Source organism: Brachionichthys hirsutus, chromosome 9 (genome assembly GCF_040956055.1).
Source record: "Brachionichthys hirsutus isolate HB-005 chromosome 9, CSIRO-AGI_Bhir_v1, whole genome shotgun sequence".
NCBI classification, from domain to species: Eukaryota; Metazoa; Chordata; class Actinopteri; order Lophiiformes; family Brachionichthyidae; genus Brachionichthys; species Brachionichthys hirsutus.
This window is the reverse complement of record NC_090905.1, coordinates 2,030,541-2,054,881: the sequence shown is the minus strand read 5'-3', so window position 1 is coordinate 2,054,881 and position 24,341 is coordinate 2,030,541. Positions and strand designations below refer to the sequence as shown.

The following is a 24,341-nucleotide window of genomic DNA, read 5'->3' as shown; positions in this document are numbered from 1 at the left end:
AGTGTGTCTTGTCACGCACGCGCGGGTGCACGAGCGTGTGCGTGCCCGCCGTGTTCTGCTTGGTGATGACTCGCCACTTTTTACCTTTCGCATTGGCAGACTTTACACTTCTCATGTATTTTGCATCCATCTGCTCCACGCGTCTGTTTGGGCGCGATACATTTGAACGCGTTTTCACACCTGTAAATTGTCTCAGGATGTTTCCGCATTACAATTTTATAAAGTTTTTTTTTTAATGTCTTTCCACTTGAGTAGATTTACTGTGCCCGTTTCTTTTTCTGTCGAAGGATCCGATTGCTATCAGACCAGCTTATAAACTAAACTGGGAATGTGGGATGTTGTTGGCATCGCGCCATTTCAATTATCTTTTGCTTTCACTTTCTCAGGAGTGATCTTTTAATCTCACGTCTTGTCTCAGCCCAGTCTTTGAAAATCACTTAGCGTTATTGTCTCTCTTTATTAATATCCATCAAATATTGTTTTTAAAAAAAATGTGTTTCACATTTAAGCCTTTCTAAACTTTATAGAATAAAATGAAATAAATGAAGGCCCACCTGATGAATTGGAAATATCAAAAGATGGATGCCCCTGGAGGGCGCTTTAGCACATCTCTTCATGTTTTATCTATAGGGTCCTCCAAGAGGACTGCTCCTGCTTCAAAAAAGGTCAATTTGTCTCTGGACTATCTCAATGAGGTTGTGTTATCCTCGACTTTGTACCCAGTGATGACGTCACAGGGTGCTGAATGACTAACAAACCAACCCGAACTGCAAGCACCGGGGGTTGTAGTTAAGGACTGGAGATCTCTCTCTCTCTCTCTCTCTCTCTCTTTCCTATATATGGGATGTTATATATCTAGGCCGCCTGCCAAAGCAGACTAAAGTCAGTCTGTATGAAACACATGCGTTTTTGAGAGAGGGACTTTAAATACAACAAAATAAAAAGTAGAACTTAATATATTGTGTGCCGTGTTGATATCGCAGCTGACCAGACTGGCTTTGGAGGATGCTCGTATCGTTCCTGTAGCAGAGAATGATTTTCAGACACTATCTCCCGGCTGCAGGGACACAGATACCCCTGAAAATTAAGACTAACTGTGCGACAAACTGTTTTAATCCAATGGCAAATAACACAATTTGATATGGTTAACGCTGGTGAGGTGAAATATAAATACATATTTAAATTTCTAGCATAGCAGAGTGCATTCTAGACATTTCTTACAGTTTTGAGCATGTCGGCAGGCATGCAGCTCACGCAGTGATTTATTCATGATTCGGTTTCCTCGACTGAAGGGCTGATGCAGTGTTTTTGTTGTTGCATTTAGCGCGCTCGCTGATGTTTTTCGGCCTTGTCCTTTCCTACCAGTGTTGTTCTGTAGGTACAAATTGCCTCTCTTGAGGATAATCGTTTTTTACAAACTACGGCAAAAGCAAACTTTTCCAGGGTGACGAGCCGAGCCATCCGAGGTCAGCCGGACCTTCCATCCGTTGTTATGTCTTTAAAATGCAAAGCTTAAAGAATGACTTAAGGATACGTCCTGTTTCTAAGAATGATAAAAAACGAATACATTCACGCGTGCTGCCTCCCTTCCTGTGAACTCTGCCTTCTCTTCCCTCGGTTTGATGTTTGACTGGACACGGCTGGTTAGGGTAAAATAAAAATGCAGGACCCGGCACCGTTCCAACACAGTTTGTCTCTTTGTCTGCCTGCCATTCTTTGCTTGGCTGCCTCTGACCAACTCTCTGCTTGATTGTGCTGCCTCTCTGTCTCCCTCTCTCCCTCTCTATTCATCATATCAGTGTTGCTCACAGTCGGGGAGAGAGGAGGTGTGAAAAGCTCATGCGGAGAGAGCAACCCCAGGAAATGCCAGCCAAAGAATGACTGAGACAAGGAAAGTGTGTCACTGCATGCATGCATGTGTGTGTGTGTGTGTGTGTGTGTGTGTGTGTGTGTGTGAGCTGACAGTGTGCATGTCGTTTGAAGTTCGTGTGTGTGTATGTCGTTCCCTCTCTTTCCAGTTTGTCTAATTCCTCAAAACCTTGTTGTTTCAGTCAAACTTCTAAATACGCTGCAACCCCCCCCAAGCAAAACACACACAAAACATTTCCATTTAACAGTCGTACATGTTGCCTTTCAGAACATGAAATCCCTTTTAAGAACGGTGCGTGCACCTTCCATGACATCACCGAGGAGGTTGTCCCAAATCAGGAGGGACACAAGGAGCGTGAAGGGAACACAGTGAAGTCACCATTTTACAGCTTTAATCATAGATGTTTCAACACTCCAATGCCACAGGAGAGGATATGGAGAGCCATGCCAATGCTAAGTATTAATGGACAAGAAAAACACTCCACACACACAGTCATGCACAAACACACACTCACACACAAACACTTCAGCGCCTCCCTAGAGGAACGGTTCTGCAGCTTTATCAACCCTGAAATGGGAAGTGGTTTGCGGTATTAAAAAGGACGTGATGGGACGTTTGTCCGGAGAGGACAAGCAGGTCCCGAGGGCTAACGGGGTCTCCCTCCGGTGTGACGGGGCGTAAACAAAGACTGTCCATGCTGCCGAGTTATCCAGAACCGACCCCGGACACAAAAACTGACTTGATTGAATAATGCAGTTTCTCAACATTCTAACTTTTATCTTCTGAGCAAGGACAGGATTTAAAGCTCTGCGATTGGATGCGTCTGCACCGTGGGACTCATGATTCACTTTTCCCTTGACATTTATACGTAGACGGACGTGACATGTATCTTTGCAGCTTTCAGAGGCATGTGTTTCTTCTGTTTTGCTGATGATCCACTGATATTTCACAAGTTGCAAAGCAGCTGCAGAAGCTTGTGACATCAAAGCTTGGCACACAGGTGCAGATAAAGACGTGGTGTTGGTCCATCATTGTAATGAGCTCAGACCTTGTTTTTGCATGCATAATTAAACAAACAATGCCTTGAACTCTGTGGGCACCTCCCTCTGTGGGCACCCCCGCTTCCACATCTGGATGCAGCTTTGAAATGGCATGTTTGAAATGAAACACACATACGCTGCCACAGCGTTGGAGAATAAGAGAGAGAGAGAGAGAGAGAGGCCTCTGTAAGAACAATAAAACACACATTGTCATTTTTGGCATTTGGGGACTCTTTTTTTGATGCGGCATAATCAGATCCGCGCAGGCCAGGTTTTAATGAACAAAGGACACCAGCCTTAAAGCCCCTGTGGTTGAATTGTGTGTCGTTCTACTACCGTGTGTGAAAGACCCGATCTAACATGATTTCCCCTCCCGGAGGTGCAGCAGAACTGTCTTCCACAAAAAGATGAGATTCAGGTGTGCGTTGGTGCGCATAGGTGAAAACAGGCAGCGTGCACGTGAGCCTGTGGAATAATTCCTGCTGTACAGGAAATCCGCACAGGTGCTCGTCCTGTGCAGCAGAAGGTTTCGGATGCAATAAGTTGAAAAGTTTGATGCCGCAGATAGGCTGAAATAAACTGTTGCCTCCCTCCCTGGAGATGCATGGATGTCATCCCCGTAACATTCTGCAAGCTAATATGGCTTTTTTCTTTCCTGCAGTGTGCCCTGGTGGATTGTGGGGACAAAAAGGAAAAAATAATTGCTGTGAAACCACATAACTACCGGTGGAAAAAGTGCTTGCACGTAGTTAAATGGCAATAAAGATTTTCGTTTAACCTGTAGATCCTGATTGGACGATGTGATGGCTGTAGGAGGGACGCCATCTGGATTTAGACTGGTTCCCTATAAACTGATTCTGATTCCACTCAATTCAAGCTCAATAAACCTGACTTGGAGGTGACTTTATAGGTCAGTGATATAATCATGTAGTATAGTTTTGATCACGCGCACACACACAAACAGAAAGAAAACACCCAGAAACGCCAATCCACGATTAAAAATAACCCCAGTTTGATTAATTTCCTGCTGTGTGTTAATTAAGAAAAACAAGCGTTTGATCTTAATGAGGTTTTTCTGCACTCATCAGTGAGTCAGGGCGGGATGTGCATATATTTAGAGGGTGCGTTCGTGTGCGTGCTTGCTCACGTAATCCAAAATTACTCCAAGTCAACTCCCATTCCGTGGGGAGCAGTGGGGGTGGGGGTATCATTTCCCCCGCTGCTGACTCAATGTCGGTTATTTGAAACAACAGATTTAGGTCATTCAAAGAAGAAGAAGAAAGTTCCTGGATCAGTTTTTCTTCTAAAGTTTTTTTCTTACTAATTGACTAGAAGATAATTTGAATGCCGAACGGTGGCAGCAGGCGTCCACTCCATTTGGTTGCGAGACTGATGAATCTGAGCAACATCAACAAACACGGCCCCGCAATCACTCCAGGGAACGCTCCGCTGAGAACATCATTACCGGCTCCATGTTGTCTGATCAATCAAAGTAGCTTCCCAAACTTTGATAAAGGAGCGCCGTGCCGACGAAGACGATCGTCCAGTGAGAAAACCACAAAGAAAAAGAGAGGACTATCAAGGATTTGTCTGGTTGTCGTGGAAATCAGCATGCTCGACTGAGCTGCTTAAGTGAGATGATAAATAAAGAGACATCAAACAGAATAAGACTGGAAATATACCGTACAATACTATCAAACCGAATAAAATATCACTGAAGAGGAGCCGAACAGACGTAATCAGGTCAAGTTCAGTGGAATTTATTTATAAAGCCAGACGGCCATGAACTCAGACAAACAGTCACATCGAGAGATAATTTAGTCTTATTTTTTTTATTTCCTTGGGCTGCAGGAGGAAGCTGGAGCTCCTTGCAGGGAACCTGGGAAGGCTTGCAGAAAGCACAGAGAACGGAACACCAGTCTGGATCGGAACCCAGAGAGCCCCGTGCCGTGATACGATGGTGCCAACCACAAACTAACCACAGATTTCCCAACAAAATATCCAAATAAAACAATGAAATATGGCATATTTCATCTTGTTGACTGATCCCTAATATAGTATGTTAAAGTCCTCTTTATTATTTAACCTATTTCCACAGTGAATGATTTAAGAATCACTGCAGCCACAGTTTGAAAACGTTGATTAGAAACGCGTCAGAGGGAACATATCCTGACTCTCCTCGCCGTGGTGCAATTGAAAGTTTGGAAAAGTTATCACACCCAGATGCAAACTTGGACATAATTAAGCGCTTTGTGAGTTGAAGGGACGCCATCAGGCAATATGAACAAACGCCTCTCATGTCCTGAAAGCTTGACCTTCACGGAGCGCGGCCTGTTTTCTGTTAGGTGTCTTCATCAAAGTGAAACATTTGCTCTGGGCTGCCTCTGACAACTTCAGACAGTTTCTCATTACCGAGCTGGCATTTAGCATTTAGTCATTTTAACATTCAGAGCCACTCCTGTCTGCTGACTCAGAGCACCGTCTGTTCCCCCCCCGCTGTGCCGAAACAAACCCAAACGGGCTCTGCAGTGGGACGCTAACAAGACCAGAACACACTTGATGGAACGGTAAAGGCTGACTAATAGACTGATCCGGAGTGATGAGGAGAAGGAGTCAAAGTGACAGAGGTTTGTTTTTCCTTTTTCCTTGACTGTTTTGGCTCATTTATTGTCTGTTTAATTAATGGTATTGGCTCCGTTTAGTATTCACGCATCTAGACTGCACATTTAATAAACTTTCACAAGCAACTCCGAAGATTTTTGTTTCCTTTAGAAATTAGAAACAAAACTTGGCCAGGACGAACAAACATTTCAGCCACATGCAGCCACACATTCACTCTTTCTGTTACTGTCCAGAGGTCGTGACCTTAACCGATAGGGGTTGGGTTGGAATGTAGAGATGCCAAAACGGCCTGTTTGTATTGACGTCTGCTTTTCATCACTTGCGAATGAGATTACAGGAGACTTCAGCTACTTGATTTGTTGCAGCAACTCAGTCCCGATGCAGAGAGATCAGTCCACCGTTTCCCAGAGAACCACAGACCATGAAAAGTAGGAGCTTCAACCTCCTCTAGTGTTTGCTGAAGGTCATGTCCCGGCAAAGCCAACATTCATCGAAGGGGCGGAGATAATTTCTGAGAAAACATGTCACCAAAAACTGTTTTTTTTTTATGAAACTAGAGATTCCTGGAGGTATGTGTCTGGAAAGTGCAAAAAAAAAAAAATCATATTTAAAAATGTTGCACTTGCAAACTACTAGAGGAAATTTATAAATAATTTCCAAAGTGCAAATAATCTCCAATCATAAGACTTTCAGCCAAAAGCCAAAGAACAAAAGCATGATCCATTGATCACCAAACAATTTAAACAGATAACTTCTCCTCTGTTTGACCTGATGAGAACCTGCACAAATGAAACCCGCCCAACTCACGACTCTGATCTGGATCTGCTTCCAAACCTCGCCGTGACTCACCCGGAGAGGAGTTATCCGCTCCTGCACTGTTGTCGGTAACCTCTGCCTCTTCTCAGGTGCAATTATTTGGAACATACCAAAGTACTCAGGCTGCAATCTTGCCAGGTACTGGAACATTTAAATACCTTCCACAAACTGGCTGTACTGCACACCCCGCTTTGCACAACACAGTACCAGGAGATTATCCCCTAGCGTGCTGTGAATCCTTATCTTTACGCTGCATTTGGGATTATTTTGTTTGGCATATAGTAGGAGATAAGACTTGGTGATGTCCTAAAAGCTCAACCCATCAAATAAAAAAATTAAACATTAAAAATCCAGACAGCTGGAACTTTACATTATCAAATTACTCTCCAGTACATGCAAGTTAACTGCCATAACAGCAGCGTCATTCTTTTTGTAGTCAAAGTGCAACATTTAGGACATTTGGCACAACTTGGGAGAGGATTCCTGCGCCAGGAAATTCTTCTGTCATGGCAACACGTCAGGTTCCGCAGGTGACAGAGACGTCCTGCCAGTGGCGGGCGGTCAGGGCCTGCAAGGCCTTCTCTGCTTGACTAACATAACCAGAAATCAAGAATACATGATCATATTTATGATAAAATCAATTTAATTTTATGTATATATATATATATATATATATATATTCTTCACATTTATGTCATATTATATTACAGTGATGTATTTTTAGGTAAGAGTTTTTATCCAATCAGAATTCAGCTAGCTTGTGTTGCCAGGCGGATTTCATAGTACCAGTGGCAAGCAGAATCAGCGCTGCTTGCCGTCTGTGTTGTGTGAGGGAACGGGCTCGTAGAGTTGAGTTGATAGACAGTTGCGATAGCCAATCAGATCACGAGTTGGTGAAACAAGTCCTTCCTGCTTGTCTCACGTTAGAACTCAATAACGCGTCCTGTGATTGGCTCTTAGAGTTGATAGACAGTTGCGATAGCCAATCAGGTCACGAGTTGGTGAAAGTAAGGCCTTCCTGCCTGTGATTGGATACTCCGTGTGAGAGGGCAGCGCTAGGCATATTGCGTCATCAGCTAATGGCACCGGTACAGCGCGACCGACCGAAAATAAAACCACAATTATTCCTGCGCTTTTAACACACAATGACCGAAGGAGGGGAAAGTGTGGATTTGGTTGTGGATATTCTTGAAAGGCCATTTTCAAGACGGACCTTTACAGAGAAGCTAGCTCTCGTGAGCCGACGTCGTCCAGCTCCGGAGCTAGCTAACCTGTCCCAGGTGGGGAAAGGATTTGTACGCCACTTCCAGGCTTCAAACTTTTGGCTTACAGCTTCTGAGGGTCGCTGCAAATTGTTCTGCTGGGAATGACTTTTGTTTGCAAGGGATCGATTTAATGTTTGGAGCAACACTGGATTTAGGAACTTTAAGTAAGGAGAATGGATTTTGTTTTCTAACCGGACAGCCGTTTTGGTGAGTACCAACATTTTATTTATTTAACATGATAACGAAATAAAATCACAGATATACCGTAAATGCAATGTGTGTAAATAATGTGCAGCAGTGTGATTGTAGTGGAAGTACACAACGAGACAAATGTGGCCGTTTTGTTGCGGTCTTTCTTATATTAAACTGCAAGTTTGCAATTTAAAGCTTGCCTATATTCTTGGTGGACTTTAAAACGTTTTGGACAAATAATGTTAAATTCCCTTTTATTTATAACTTTGATAGTACCACGTATAGTGGTAAGTTTTAATTGCCGATGCAGTTTATTGATTTTTAAATGCTCCGGAAAAAATATCCCGTGTTGTACACGATTGAGGTGATGCAGCACCCAGTAGTGCGTAAGTGTGTGTTTGTACTCTAAAGCAGTGGTGTCATAAATGATGGTATTATGAGGGGTATTTATTCAAGTCGGACTAAGTAGGACTTCACTGAAGGCCGAGGTGTAGAATGCACCGCCCGCCACTGCGTCCTGCAGCAACAGGTTCCTGCGTGCCAAATACATCGAGCTGCGAGAACAGTTTCAATATACACAACGCTCGCAAGGGAATTGGGGTATTCATCAACTTCTGTGTGCACGTGCGTGTGTGTGTGTGTGTGTGTGTGTGTGTTTTTTGTATACGCGTGTGTCACAGAGGGATGCTTGACTCCCAATAGATGTCATTATTTTCCACTTTCAGGCTCTCATCCCAGCATGAGAGCAGATGTATTTTTTATTATTCCGTCTGTGTTACTGTGCATCCGTACGCACATGGGCGTGAACGAGGGATTCATGCATGAAACGCACAAGTGTTTCTCTTTCCAAAATGATTTTCAGACACTTTATTGTGCTTTTCTGGTTACCTGAAAATCTAATTCCCCGCTGAACCTGATGCTCAGATGGCGTGATACTGACCGGGGGGGGGGGGGGGGCTGCACTATTAAACATTGACTTCCCGTTCCAATCCTATTCCATTAATAAGGATTAAAAACAATTATATTTGAACGTATATTTCTGTTGTCTGTTGATTCAAAGCGAGAAGGAGACAAACGCTGAGCGATGGATAATGAGGGCAGACAGAGCGGAATATGTCACACTTCACATAATATTTCATTCATAGCATCAGATTCCCGGGCTGAGCTTCTTCCCAGGGCAGACGTACTGACAGACTATTTTTCCATCAGCCATCGTCCCATAAATGACTGCCATAAATCCTCCACAAATTCACATCTATTTCTGCCACATTTATGATGACGGCTGATGATTTCTGCAGCAGTTCGTGTGTGTGTTCCCAACTACAGCGTATTAATCAAAGCAACACAATCAAAGTGACGGAGCCCTCACTTAGTGGGGGGGGGGGGATTCTGAGCCAGAGTAATCGAGAACAAGAGGTCATTTGCAGATTGGAAAAAAGGTTTCTAACCTAAAAGTGCTTCATAAACACTGATACCGACTGAAAATATCAAACATTTCCTCTAAAAGTGAGCTTGATACAATCCATGTAGGCACACAAAATGAATAAAGAACCTGCGCTACTTCAGTAACAGCACTAAGAATTCCATATTTTATATATTTCTGATCATAACACTTTCCACCTTTTAAACAGGAAGCAACAACACTTCCTGTTCAGCCAAGAAGTTGCTTTTTTAGACAAATATTTTCTCCTCTAATTTAACGAAGAGGATGAAACAGCTCGAAAGTTATTTTCCATCTGTCATTCGCTGCTGTACCATCTGCCTTTGCGGAAACTCTGAACCATTAGTCATGTCAGTGCTGGAAGACACATTAATCTCCTCCTAGTTTGCATCATCGAGCGATCTGGAGCAGCGCTCGAGATCGCATAACGTGTTAAACGCAGCTTTCATTTACGGTAAACGCCAACGTGGCCAGATTAGAACCATTTACGGCTCATTTGTGTTCTGGGCAGCACGGGATTGGATTTGATCCATCCCTGGCTCATATGGATCTTCCAGGTTCGGCAAAGATGTTGGACTTGGTTTCAGCTCCGGCGAGCGGATGAGAATCAGACTGACAAAGAAGGACTAATCGTGATTTCATTTTAAAGACTTTAATTACAGTGCAGTGATGTCATCTTTGAAGTTACCTTCTAGCTATAGTCTCCAGCCAAGCCCTCGGCTAGTCTGGTTAGCATGGCGTGCCGGAGGCTAAATAAAGAGAAGTCTTTCCTTATGGGAGCGAGTCAGACGTCTTAGACTTCCAGCTTTGTGAAATATTAACAAGGCCGCAAACTTTAAAAGGGCTGCAGAACACGGGGCTCTGCATACAGTTGAGACAGACGAGGCCTTAAAGATAAAAAAAAAAAAAAGACTCAAAGCCACCAAGGGATGGTTGGTTTAAAAAAAAATAATTCAGACATGCTAGAAATTTTGAGAAATAACGTCTGAGAACTTGTTTGATTACTCAGGCTGTTTGACGCCTCCGGTGAGGCGTTAAGCAGGTAATCAATCGGTAAGTTCAAGCAGATCACAATTAAAGGAGGCCTCCTGAGTCCCGCTGCCTGCGAGTCCGTGTGAGCGCATCGCCTAAACTCGTAGATGATGCAAACATCCTGCAACCGAGGCCCAGGGAGAAAAAATATGCAGAACGTGCTGCTTTAATAATGCATCTCTTCCATTTTTAATCATTTTCCTAAATCGTGTGTCGGTGATGTTGGTCTTATTTTAGGGTTTTTAGCGAACTGAGCGACTCATTCCTGATGTTGCAGAAAAGCTTCCCCATGAGAAGGTTTACAAAATGCAAATTTCAGCAAAAACGCGAGCTTTTCCAACCACGGTATCCTGAGAGCGGACGTCACGACTGGAATACTTTTACCCAACGAGGCCTATCCTGGAATGCGGCATTCTGCATCGACGAAGACGAGGCCAGATAGATAATATTCATTCTCTTCCTCAGGCGCACACAGAAAGAGAGAGAATGAGATCGTCAAGGAGCCATCACATCTTTTCAAAGATCATTTAAAAAGAGATTAAAAGAGTGACTCCTTGAAAAATAACTCCTTGAAAAATAATAAACCCAAAGTCAAGAGTCTTGTGGTTTCCCATTCAGTTAAGATTTGGCATCAAATTAGGAGACATTTTAATTGGCAGGAGATCTCAACATTGACCCCGATCACACATAATCATGAGTTTGGTCCAGAACTCAGTAAGGTCTCATTTCATCGATGGAGAGCCAAAGGGATAAATTCCATGCAGGACTTGTATGTTAGTGGAAAATTCGCAACCTTTGAGCAATTGAGAGAAAAATATAAAATTGAAAATATGGACTTTTTCAAATATTTACAAATTCGTAGCTTTGTTAAAGCAAAATTCTCTGGTTTCCCCTCTCGGCCCCCTGACTCCGAGATGAACACTGTACTCTCAAAAGACCTGCTGAAAAAAGGTTCAATTTCTAAAATACGTCGCGAAATATCAGACAAAGAATACATGCCTTCACTTGATCATCTAAAGGAGGCCTGGCAACAGGATATCGGGATAAACATCACTGCCTCTCAATGGACTGCAGCTCAGGTCAACGTCCACTCATCTTCAGTTTGTGCTCGGCATGGACTTCTGCAGTTCAAAGTTTTGCACAGACTACACCTCTCTAAAGTGCGGCTCTCCAAAATGTTTCCAGGGGTGAACACTGCTTGTGACCGGTGTGGCCAAGAGCAGGCCACACTGGCTCATACGTTCTGGAAGTGTCCTGACATAATGCCTTATTGGGCCAAGATATTTAACATGTTGTCGAACATTTGTCAGACACAACTACAGCCTGATCCTGTGTTGGCATTGTTTGGAGTTCCCTCAGCCTTGACTGGTCTCTCGAACAGGCAAAAAACGGTTGTTAAATTTGTTACAGTGTTGTCTAGGAGATTGATCCTATTAAACTGGAAACAAAAAAAACCTCCGTCCTACTTAAATCTCTTAAATGATGTAATGAAGCACGTTGGCGGCTCGGTGGCGCAGTGGTAAGCACTGTTGCCTCACAGCAAGATGGTCGCAGGTTCGACTCCGGCTTGTGGCCATTCTGTGAGGAGTTTGCATGTTCTCCCCGCGTCTGCGTGGGTTCTCTCCGGGTTCTCCGGCTCCCTCCCACCACCAAAGACGTGCAGCCTAGGCTGATTGGTGACACTAAATTGTCCGTAGGTGTGAGTGTGTGTGGCTGGTTGTCTGTCTCTGTGTTGCCCTGCGATGAACTGGCGGCTTGTCCAGGGTGTCCCCTGCCTCTCGCCCATTGACTGCTGGGATTGGCTCCAGCTTGGCCCGCGACCCGATAGCGGAATAAGCGGTTAGAAAATGAAATGAAATGAAAATGAAGCACGTTCAATTGGAGAAGATTAAATTCGAACTGAAACGGAGGGTAGATGACTTTTATTTGACGTGGGATGCGTTTTTGGAGTACTTCAGCAAAAATAAACAGAAATAAACATACAAATGCATAGATAGGACTAGCTTGACCCCCCCCCCCCCCTCACTCCTCCCACCCCACCCCTTTTTTTTTTTTTTTTTTTTGTCTCCCTTGTTGGTGTCAGTTTTTATTATTTTAATTATCAATGTAAGTGTGTATGGATATGTGTACATTGTATGTGTATGAGTATTTGTACATGCTGTACTTCAATGTTTTATGTGTTCATAAGAAAATAATAAAAAGATTTTGGAAAAAAAAAAAAGAGTGAACCAGATTTCTCCACAGCTCCGCGTTGCTATGGCGATGCAAAATTGAGTCCCCCCCCCTTCTTATGGTGAAATCATCAAATCAACATGTAGGCGCAGTCCTGTCTGCAGAAAGGGTGTGTGTGAGGCCGAGACGTACAGCCCTGCTATCTTGTCTCACAAAGTCGCCTCCCACTTGCTCGTTACCGGGGTTTCTATTGTGGTGACAATGAGCCTGAATGAATCCGACCGGTGTGAAGTCATGTGAGGATCTTCCTCACTCTCAGCAGCAGCAACCGTTCCATTAGAAAATAGTGATGAGAGGACTACATTTTGGTTCCATGTCTAGACGCTGGCACGGTTGTTAGAGCGAATACTGCTGATCTGGTATCAGCTTGCTGACTTTTAAACCTTTACTGCATCATGTCGTCTCCCTACCTGGATCGTTAAACTCTGGTCCTGAAGCAGGTGTTTGTCTTCATCGTGTCACATTAAAAATCATTCCTGCAGGAGACTCGCAGCATAAATAAGATTAGAGCAAAGTACTTCCTGCAAACACCCGGGAAAGCAACACCATATTGATCATCCCCCCCCCCCCCCCCGCGCCAGAAGAATCACCGGCTAAATTTAAACTTCAGATGCTTCGGGGCTGAAAAGAAGAATGGTTGCAGGAAGTGAGCAAGGGAGGAAGGTGGAAGGAGGGAAAAGCGGGAGGAAGAAGGAGGCCGAGAGGGAAGAGGAGTGCAGACTGCAGAGATGAAGCACGACTTTCCATGCCTGATTTAAAGCTGCTGTTGCATTGAATGCATGACGCTACCCGTTAGCCTCACAACTTGGAGCACTCTTTTATCGCAGTCAAGGACGTGTCAGGTTTAGACGCAGGACATTTTCATTTTACATAAATCTCTGGACGATAAGATGCAATAACTCACATCAGCTGCCGTGTCTTTTGGACGCCATTGACCTAAGTTGGAGGGAAAGTTGTTTACCTTGAAAGTGAATGTCCTTCAGGGCTGGATCACACACAGAGAGAGAGAGAACAATTTGAAAGCCATATTTGGTCTCAAAATAGTTTTTTCCTTCTCTTTCTAGCTTTAGTATTCCAGAGTCTTTCAAAATGCAAGAAATAACCTACATTTATTTTAAATAAAGGAATTGTTCATTTCTGTGGCACTAAAACAATCTTTAAAACACATTTTCAGTTTGTCCTCTGATTACAATCCTTGCTTCCAGACAACACACCAACTCCACTAAACCCTTCCTTTAGGAGAGATGATTCTCTGATTTCATCCAAGAGAAAGGAAAAGACCAAACTGACTTGGTTTTGGATTGAAAGGAAATGATCCAAATTGCTTCAGAACCAGGACTGAAAATCATTCTGTACTCGACTACTCAAACTCAAATCACTCGCAATGCAACGGCGACCCGTCAATCGGAGGTTCATCTTTTCAGCAGCAAAATAAAGTCTTTTAAGCTCTTTTATAACTCCTCAAGTCTCAGATTTCTTCTCGCATCAAATTTTACTCTCCAGCCCCATAATAGACAATTATTCAGGCTGCGTCGTTCAAAGTAACTCATCAGCCTCAAAACACTTCAGGCAACCTTCTCCCACAAACGCTCCCGGAGACCTCCAAACAGATTTTGATGTGAGGAAAATCATCTTCAGTTTACCGTCTGGATATTTGGACTCGACACTGGAGGTTTGCCTCCGAGCCAACGATGCACCAAGCTAATCAAACAAAGCGTCAATGCATTAACTGCTGCTCAACTTCATGCACCAGCAGCAAATCGGAATGGTGACATGCAACGCTCCGAGCTTGGAATTGCCAAGTCCCACAATTAATCTTTTCCCAATCCCAGCTCAGTACCATTTGCAGATGGCTCCTCCACATGACCCCGCCTCGCTTTTTACCTGCCAGCTGCCCCGTCAGACTTGGCCATCGAGCCTCGGCGCTCCCATTGTGAGCGAAGGTTGTCATTGGAAAACGAGGCAGAAGCATACGAGCTAAATGGGACTTTTATGGGGAAGATGTGGAAAAAGGAGTTGAAAGCTGTATAACTCAGTCTGATCAGGGAAGGGAGAAGCGTTCACTGGAGAGTCTATATGGCTTCAATTAAGCTCGTTTTAATTAATAAGGGACAGGTGTGTGTGTGTGTTTGAGGCTAACCATGGGAATGGGAGGTAGGAAAATCAACCAAAGCGGGAGGGTAAGCGAGTAACAGCATCTGCAATAACAGGAAACCCCGGATAAAGGAGACAGGAGAAGATTTTGAAGCGAAATATTGCAGCATCTAAAGCTAAAGAGGCCAAAAAGCCTAAGAAATATATTTTATTTCCATTTTTACCAGGAGCTTGCCTTTGTTTTGCTTTTGCCTGGTAAGTAAATGTGCACCTCAGAATTCACTGAGCACAAGAGGTCTCAGTTCAAATCTGTGCAAAACCCTCCACCGCTGTGTCATATTTATTTCAGCAGCCCAGCAGACAGATAGCAGCTTCAGACTGCTGTTCAATAATAGATAACCAACTCATCCCTGACAACAACAAAAACCCCTCACAATTAGTTTTCTGCATATACGAGGTAAAGAAAAACATTTTACAAAGCCAGGGAGAAACAGAAAGAATCGCACTCTCTCATCTCAATAAACAAAATCAGGAGAACAGAACGCCTCACTCTGGCAGGTCGGCACTGGAAGAGTAAGAGTCAATTATTTATCCAGGAGGCTGTTGGGGGAGGAGCGGCAGGGAGGCTTTGTGAAGAAGACTCGCTCCGCTTCACACACATGCTGTCATCAGGAGTCATTCTTCCATCTTCTCTCTCTTAACCTCGTGTCCATCACCCCTTCCACCAGTGATGAAGTCATGCAGCCACACCCACGACGTGATGCTCCCATCACAAGGAAACCTCAACGTCAGGCCGTCGGGCGACATGTTGGCTCTGAACACGAGATGAGATTAAATTGAGATAGAATGTTTTCATTAAAGAGCATTTTGCCAAACCTTGTTGATTGATTACCAATGCTGATCGGCTTCAATGATTTGCCATCTTTATTGACAAACAGCGCATTGTAAATGTGAGACTCAGAAAGTTAACGGCTACAAACTCACGCACGCACAATGTACAAACATTTCACTGCACACTGAATAACACACACACATTACACTCACACACATGGATTCAGTGTGCATACTCACATTATATTACAGTATTATAATACACTACAGTAGGATGCTCCGACAATATGAGCGGTAACACCAATAACAGTATTGTAGGTAAACAAAGAGGCTGACTACAGCTGAATACTGATTTTTTTTTTTCTTCAAGAGAAACCATTCACATTACATAAATACTGAAGGTTGTGGCAAGCAGTATAAAAGAAAAATAAATTAGAATTTTAAAAAAATGACAAAGAGAAGACCATTTCTGTCCAGAGAGCGATACATGGAACAAGGGTCACGGGTTAAAATGAGAGAACAGCCCTTTTATCTTTGGGCGGAGAAGACATTTTCTTTCACAGTATCTGGATCAATGCTCCTCTGAAATCCCACGACGACACAATACTGTAATGGTTTCTTTATAAAAGTGATATTTGCCAAAACACCTCTATGAGATGCGAAATAAAAGGAGAAAAAAAAGCACATCTAGGAATTAAAAGAGTGTTCGAGTCACCCGCCTTGAAACTGTGACTGGAAGCAGAGTGAGAGAGGTCCTAGGCATTGGGAGATGAAAGAGAACAGCCTGATGGAGAAAGGAGGGAGAGAAACAAAAAGAAAAGCAATCTCTTAACACCCAGCCTCATCTTTATTCAGATGCGAGTCCAGCTTTGCCTCTCGTACCGCCACCCCTCCTTTCTCCCTCTTCTTCTATTATCCTTCCTCTCTCCCGTTGCACCCTCTATTACCTATTCCTTCCACCTTTTTTTTTTTCCTCGCTTCATAACTGGCTGCCTCTCATCTCCAGCTTCAGTATCTATTACACCGGAGCAACAGGAGAGGAGAAAAACACCCGATCCTGTCCAGCTTCCAGAAAATAGCTGCAATGAAAAGATAAAATCCATCCCGAAACACTCGGAGGAGCTTCTGGCGGAACGCCTTGCATTCCTGGGTCTGTTTTGTCTAGTTTTCCTGTTGGAGTAATTAATTGCTTGGAAAAATTAGTTTAATATATTTCCAGCACAGTTACCGTGGCGTCTGAAAGGAGTTTCCTGTAAACATCTGAAGTAGATGTGGTCGCAATCCTTTAAAATTAAAGAGGACAGTTTGTCTGCAGACAACATTTCTTCTTCTTCTTCAATGATCGACCAGAAATAAATACTTTGTCTCCGATGCAAATTATACCAAACAGACCAGGATGCATTGCAGCAGCAAAATATTGCGAGAGTCCGATCACAGGCAGGCAGTAATGCTCAAAAAATACTGTATGTTTGCTAAAATGTCAACCTGTCACAGGGCAGGACATTTAGACACAATACGAACTACCATGCAACATAAACAAAAGTGACATCTGAACACATAAACAAGTAGCACAAATAGATTTAGCTCAACAGATACTCATCCACCTGAACCTACGGCCATGTCCATAAAATCTAAACCTAAAGTAGCCAGGTTGGAGGAACTATTCAGAGTGCCTGTACTTCCTGGAAGGGAAACCCTCATCGACATTTGCCATTTGTAATGAACTCGCCTCGCGTGTCTTGGGCGGTAGAAATAGCTGATCTCGCTCGATTACATCCAGGAAGTTTAAAGGTGGACTAAAATCTGATCGGGGAAACTTTGTTCTAATTGTGGAGCAGTCTTGCTTGTTTATGTGGGATTGCCGAATAAAGCCCGTCTAGACCTGTTCCTTTTGGAAAGTGCTTTGAAACCTGTTTTGATTTTTGTGCGCTCTCTAAATAAAATTGACTTTCCTTTAATCACAACAAAGTTAGTGCATTTTAAATAGACGGCGGATGATTTAAGATCTCCTGCCGGTGGCTCTGATGCACCAAAAGAAATGCTGCGATGCAGAATTAGGAGGCATTAGTTCGACCTCAGGGATAGTGGAGGGTAAAACTTTGTCTAGAAGAAAACTCCACTACTCCACAGGTTGCTTTTTGTACAAACAGGAAATGGCATAATGGAAATATAAATTCTTAAAATGAGAGAATAAATTGCTGAGCATCCTTCCAGACCCAATATTCTCCTCCGTCCGCGCTCCGAACCCTGATTTAGCGTGACAGTATGTATTGCGGCTTTGGGAAAAAGCTAATGTTATTGGAAGGTTCGTGATTTGCGTATTCCACCATGACGCCTCATTAAAATGAGAAAAAACCAAAGTATTGCTGTCCTACGTGACACACAAATCCAAACGACTATACATCGTCGCTTCTGCAATCACGGCATCCGATCAGTGCTGCAGACTGGTAATCCTCCGAATGCGGGTGCAGATGCATGAGCGGAGGTTTGGGGCTAAAGGCGGATCGAGCCCGCTGTTGTTTTACAGCTGATAATCTGCTCCTCGCTGAGATTAACTCCAGATTCTCCAACAGTGTGCCCCAGAGTCATGTCAGGCCTTCTTGATCTCTTTGTGGAGACTCGTGATTAGAGCATTACATTCACGCACTCAAACAGGATGAACAAGCCAGCAGATTCCTCCCTCACCTCTTCAAGCATTTTGCATCCACCATTGTTGGATTTTCTTGTCTTAAATGTCTTTGTTGCTCGTAAATGAATATAATGCAAGTCCCGTATCAAAAGGATTGTTGTGCAAGGGATGCAGATAGGTCGCCTCTCGGCATATTATCTGCACGCTGACACAACAGCATTAATCAGCTCCGTCAATTGCAAAACGGCGACCGTCAAAATCGAGCTCCGATAACAATGACGCACCTGGCAGCAGGCGAAAGAAAACCTTTGCCGTAGAGCGATGATTACAATCTGTATGCTTTCGTGACAAATTAAATCTGCTTTGTGTTTCACGTTGGATTTCTGGTTTGCTGCGCGTCGTATTGACGCCCGACACAGACAGCTTCGGGATTTGCAGACGAGTCAAAAGAACGCTGGATGAGATTAGCTTTCCCGTTTTCCGAGATGTCTAACGGCTGCTGCACGTCACAACAGGCTCGTCTCCACAGCACTTTGGATTCTGCTTCTCGACTTTCAAGGCTGCAGTCGCTCCCATGCTTCTTTAGACTTGTTGAACCGTTTACTGTTTATTTTTGTTTGTTTTCATTCTGAAATGGTCCTTTACTGAGAAACATCATCTATCATGACTCTTCTCTCTCCTGATTTAATATTATTTGTGACCCAGGCATTGCTGGCTCTCTGCATGGAGGAGTTCATCTTTTCAAGGCTGCATGGACGGTCCAAAAAAAAATAAAAAAATGGAAGAAGCATTTGTCGCAACTTTTTTCTGTATGCTGTCCAAAGCACTTTAAAAGTGTGTTCCAGTGACGAGTCAGGCAGAGGAGGAGAACCATACTAAGCTCACAAATACTCCAGTGACAACTAATCGCTGAATACTGTTGGTAAGAGTGAAAGCAAGTGAACAAATGGGTTATAAATGTCCCACATCGTTATATCTACAGACTCTTCAATGTGAAGATAAAGTCACAAAGTCCTGTTCACCCGTTGGCTCCTGCCTGGATTCGACTGTCCACCAACACAGCGGTGTGTAAGTCTCAGCAAAGAGCACGAATTCTCCAGAAACACTCCTTTTAAAGCCTTTCTGCCACTTCCAGCATCCATAAGTTGCTGTCCTGTCAGTCCACGCTTCAACAGCAGCACCTTATTGTGACCTCCTTACAGAAAAACCACAGCATGTCATCCTTTGAATCCAATGGGGAACCTGGGGGAAAAAATACAATCACTCACAGGGATGGAAATCTAAATTGAAGGCAGATTCGGGGTGAGAGGGAACGCTCGCCTCTGATTAAACGCTCAACAGTCTTGCCTCGTTTTCCCGCTCGCATAAAAATCTGCATTCAATTCCCTCCAACGGGAATTTAAGTCTGATAACCGAAGGAGGGAGCCGGCGTCTGCCGAGGCCTCGTAGACACAAAGCATTAAACTGAAGAGTGTTACGGCAAAACAGGAGTCCAAAGATGGCAGCTCGGGCCCTTCAAACTGTACACTTGTCAAACATTTGTCACCGTTTCACTTCCCACCACCATGAGTGGTCACACAGACTCAGTGGGAGACTGGTCGTCAGCGCTGTGCCTCATGGACTCAACACTGGTCAGGATTTTCTTCTGGTGTCCGGCCAGAGACACGCCAATCTTCTGGAGATCTCTGGAAACAGGAAGACAGTGATTGATTTTTTTTTACCAGTAAATAATTACTGGATTACAGTGGGTGCTTGAATTGGAACGAAATGTGTTCAGAGCTATAATTAATAAATATGCAGCGCCTATGGATACGGGCTGGCATCGACCGTTTTGATTGAGTTTAAGTGATGTCGATTAGAAATCTCAGTTCCATCATATTTCACTTAAATGCATTCGAGCCTGGAGAATGCAGGCTGAGCACCACTTGGAGGACAGTGGCGGCTTCTTATTTTTGTCAGAATGTGCACAGCTAATCCAGTTTATCACAATTTATTCGAGTTACACGATCGTTCCCTGACGGCGCTCACGGCATTTTATAGCTTGGTAAACAGAGGAAGAAAGGATGGAAGTCAAAACGCTTGGGAGATTGTTCTGAGGGAACACATGGAGCAGCAGTCGGCCAACCGGCTGCCCCGCCGGTTGTCCAACTAACAAGACAGACTTGGCAGGTGAGCGGCGAGACGTAGGCGGGGGGGGGGGCAGACGAACAGAGGGAAGCAGTTTGACGGGTCGACGTACTCGGCTGTGATCTGCGTAACGAGTGGCAGGGAAGTGAATCCCGAGCCCAGGAAGGAGTCTCGATACTGGGTCATCTTCAGCGCCGCCAGCCAGTCTTCCACAGAGCTCACTCTGCTCAGGTCCGGAGCCCCCCGGTCCAACAAGGGATGGGGGGAAGGTCTGCAGAGGTTGGGTAAAAATGGACAGACAAGAGAGAAGAAAGAAGAGTGAGAAAAACGCAGTTGCAGTTTGTGCATGCGGATAGGTTTGTCGCTCTCCCCACCCAGGGGCGATGTTGTTGATGCCAGCTTTCAGGGACGCGGGGTTGCGTATCATTTTGTCCAACATGCTGACGATGTCCGAGAACTTTGGCCTTGCGTTCCTGTCTTTCTGCCAGCAGTCCAGCATCAGCTGGTGCAGCACCACCGGGCAGTCCATCGGAGCCGGCAGCCGGAAATCCTGCTCTATGGCATTAATCACCTGGGATGCATCAGGATACGGAGAGGAGGCAAGAAAAAACAAAACAAGATAAATAGTCAGATAATCACAAGTAGAAAAGCACTCGGGCAGCGTCAAGATAAATCCGTAACCTTTTGAGTTATGTTGCTAACAGTCAGACAGACAGACAGATAAACGGCGGCAAAAACAAAATTGCTCAACGGATTTAAATTGCAGTATCAAGGGTTTTTAGCTGACAAATGTTTTTCTGTGCTATGAAACTTTTCTAGAAAGGGAAAGGAGAGACATAAATAGCAGTGGGGTATAAATACTTTGAAAGGAACAAATGATTGTGATATGACATGTGTAAATTGCACTCAGCATGGTGCTCATCCGTGATGCTTCGGATATCAAATAAGCAAAAATTAAATGGCTGCTGTTATTTTATATTTTGCTTTCAAGTTTTGATTTGTGAGTTTTCTTTTCATCTGTGAAACAGTGCAGCCCTCTGTCACAGCTCCTCTGTGATAACGCGGGTGCAGTTTAAGGAAAGATTTCTCCTCCTTCCCGCTTTAAACTGCTGGAAGAAAGAAACTAACAAACTCAGATTAGTTAAGAGGATTCAATTTCCATTTGAGAACTTCCGCCCGACGCAGCGCTGCGTATATCCAGATATTCATCAGTAAGAAGCAGAGACGCCTGCTGCAGTCTCTCATGTCAAGGCGGGGATAGTTTTACGAGCGGAGCTTCTGATTTTATTAAATCAGTGAGAATGATAAGGGTGTCTCAAAGTTTGTCGGAGAAAATTTGGGTATCACAGGGAGGCTGTGCTAAAAAAAGGCACCAACACACCATTGGGTGCAGAATGTAATTATCCTGAACATCACAGAATAGAACATTTATTTCAAAGAGTAACTAGCAGCCTTGCCTGAAAAAAAAAGGCATCAGAAGAAAGGGAAAAATCGTGTACAGCGATCATTATCACAAATTATTCTTCCCCCTGCACCAGAAATGTCAGAATAATTCTTCAAATGTCTGCCCAACTGTAATCATTATGCTGGTAATGTTTAAAAGTCACATAACCTGGTGGCTCAAGCAAGCGGATAGAACATGTTCTGAATTTGTAAAACCTTCAGAGCCGACCGCCTTTTTCTGCCGTTTTCAAAGACGACGCGTCAACGTCTGAAAAATGAAATCTGTTCTAGATGACCTACAAGGCATTGGTGTAAATTTCAAACTTCTTATCTGAGCAAACCTTTTCTAGTATCAGAAATCTGCCACCATAATGACGACAACCGTCTGGCAGCAAATGCGTCATCTGATTTAAATACTAGGAATAATGAGGAACAAGAAAAAATACCAGCGCTCCGTTTGAATAAAGTGATCTTATTTGCTTTCTTGCAAGAGTTGGACAGGAAGAGCAACGCCTCTCTCTGTACAGTAAATAATTCAGGTGCCGCCAGCAGCTGGTTTGTTTAGCTTAGCATAATGACAAGCTTGCCAAGCAAACAGAAGAAACTCCAGGAAACCGTATGAAGAACCTTCGCCAAGATACGGTCCGGCACACAAATCCCACGTATGCCCCCCCGTTTGTTTCTTCCAGGATGTCATTGATCATCTTTAGTGGCAGGAAGCCATACCTGCAAGCTCCCGTGACCCGCAGAGCGGGAAAGCCGCAGAAAATGAAGGAATTAATTCAAAGTCAACACATTTGAGTTGTCTGCATCTTATCTTTGTCTGCCATTCCTCCACGTCCCCAGAGAATTCCCAGCATCCCACCTCACCGGTCCTCCACGCCCACTTGCACACCTGCTCCTCGTTCCCTCATTATCTCCTGATTTTACCTGCCCTGCAGCTTCCAGCTTTCCCCTTGGTTTTGCATGCCTTTGTGAATGCCATTTTCATCCAACCTGTCCTGCCTGTGATCCCCCCCCCCTCTCTATGTGTGAAGGGCAGATTATTCCTTCTGCATAAAATTCCTTGAATCAACACCTCATTGTTTTTAAAACTTGCACACCCATATCGGAGTAGGCTACGTTTAAAACTACCCAAGGCTCAGCCGAGGGAATGCCGTGCTTTCACGATGGGATTTGCATGCATGCCGGGTGAACTCTACTTGACCCCAACACACTTCTGTGTCGCATAAATTCTCTCTCAGCACCACTGGAAATCAAAATAGCGGGTGCAGTGAAACATCACAGGTCTATTTCATGTTTAATTCATGTTGAACACGGCACCTGTGGCGGCTCCGCTGACAATTTCACAGTTCCGTGTTCTTTGAAATCCTGCGCGTGTGCGCCTTCATACATGTCGGCTTCCACGCGTGTGCAAGTTTAGGGTGTGGAGTTCATGAATAGTTCATGCCACAGCAGACCCTCGTTAGCTATAGTGGAAACGCACACTTTGCTCATCATTATACTCCCTCTGCAAAACTGTTGCCTGCCATTATAGCAACTGTCATTGCTGCTACATCTATTACTAAGGAGCATCCATAGTGGAATGAGCCTGCGAGGGAGGGGGTGAGGAGAAAAACCGAGGAGGAGGAGGTAGGAGGCATGAAAGAAAGAGGAAGAGATAGGTAAGGTAATGCAGATGTCAGGCGAGAAAAGTTTTGCTGCTGACAAAAATAGTGGAATTTCTTTTTCCTTTTGTTGAAAATGTTTCTCCGACTTGTAGAGGGGGGGTGACTCCTCACATGTAGTCTATGTTAATGAGATCTGCATCAAATCAATTTGATCAAGAAGTAGTTCAGGGCAGATATTTTCTGGGTGAGAAACAAAACTGAAACTTGTTTTTGAATATTTTATTTTTGGAACAACAAAATTAATTTAAGTTTAAAGTCAGGATACAACTGAAGCCTTGTGAAACTTCCCAGCTCTTCTGATTCTAGGTCACTCCTATGATTTGAGGGATTTAAAGCCTCTGTGAAACTGGGTCTTCGTGCCAAAATTGGCTATAATCTTTGCATCACATTTCAGAAATGAAATCTAAAAATAAAGATGTCTCATCTTAATTTCCTTTTTCATATCGTGAGTGTGATTTCCCTTTAGGGTTAATCAGCCGAACACACGGATTAGAGAGAGCTCTTTTTATGATGCAAGAACAAAAGAGCAGAATCGTCCATGTCTTCAAAAACTCTGATGCCAGCACAAAGATGAGGATAAGGTGGGAGATTCTTCAGCGATTCACACCGTGAAGGTAATTGGGATAAAGTTGTCAAAATAACAAGAATACTCCCAGGAGGAAACATCAGCTGGAACAAAATTCTAATGCCTTTTGTTCCAGGAACAAAATTGGAACTTAAATTGATGTCCTCATTTTCTGTCTGTTTTCCCCGACACCCTGCTGTGAGAGACGGCAAAGAAAACAACCCCCCCCCCCCCAAATCCATACACACAGTAGCGTGCAGTGACTCACATCCTGGTTGCTCATGTCCCAGTAAGGCCTCTCTCCGTATGCCATCACCTCCCAGGTGACGATCCCATAGCTCCAAACATCGGAAGCAGATGTAAACTTCCTGTAGGCGATCGCCTCCGGCGCCGTCCATCGGACTGGGATTTTACCGCCCTGAAGGCCAAGAAGGTTGTTTAGACTGTTGTCACACGCCATCGCCTAACCAGC

General features: G+C 44.0%; 1 protein-coding gene across 1 annotated transcript in view; it reads right to left on the bottom strand.

Annotated features, from left to right (window-relative positions):
- Window positions 1-19,637: 19,637 nt before the first annotated feature.
- LOC137899420 (ephrin type-B receptor 1-like) overlaps window positions 19,638-24,341 on the bottom strand; it is a 46,200-nt gene continuing 41,496 nt past the window's right edge. The window contains exons 18-21 of the mRNA XM_068743454.1: window positions 24,138-24,287; window positions 20,566-20,762; window positions 20,304-20,462; window positions 19,638-19,749 (exon numbers count right to left, since the gene is read on the bottom strand). Of these exons, the coding sequence (XP_068599555.1) occupies window positions 19,638-19,749; window positions 20,304-20,462; window positions 20,566-20,762; window positions 24,138-24,287 (618 nt within the window). The remainder of the gene's footprint in view (window positions 19,750-20,303; window positions 20,463-20,565; window positions 20,763-24,137; window positions 24,288-24,341) is intronic.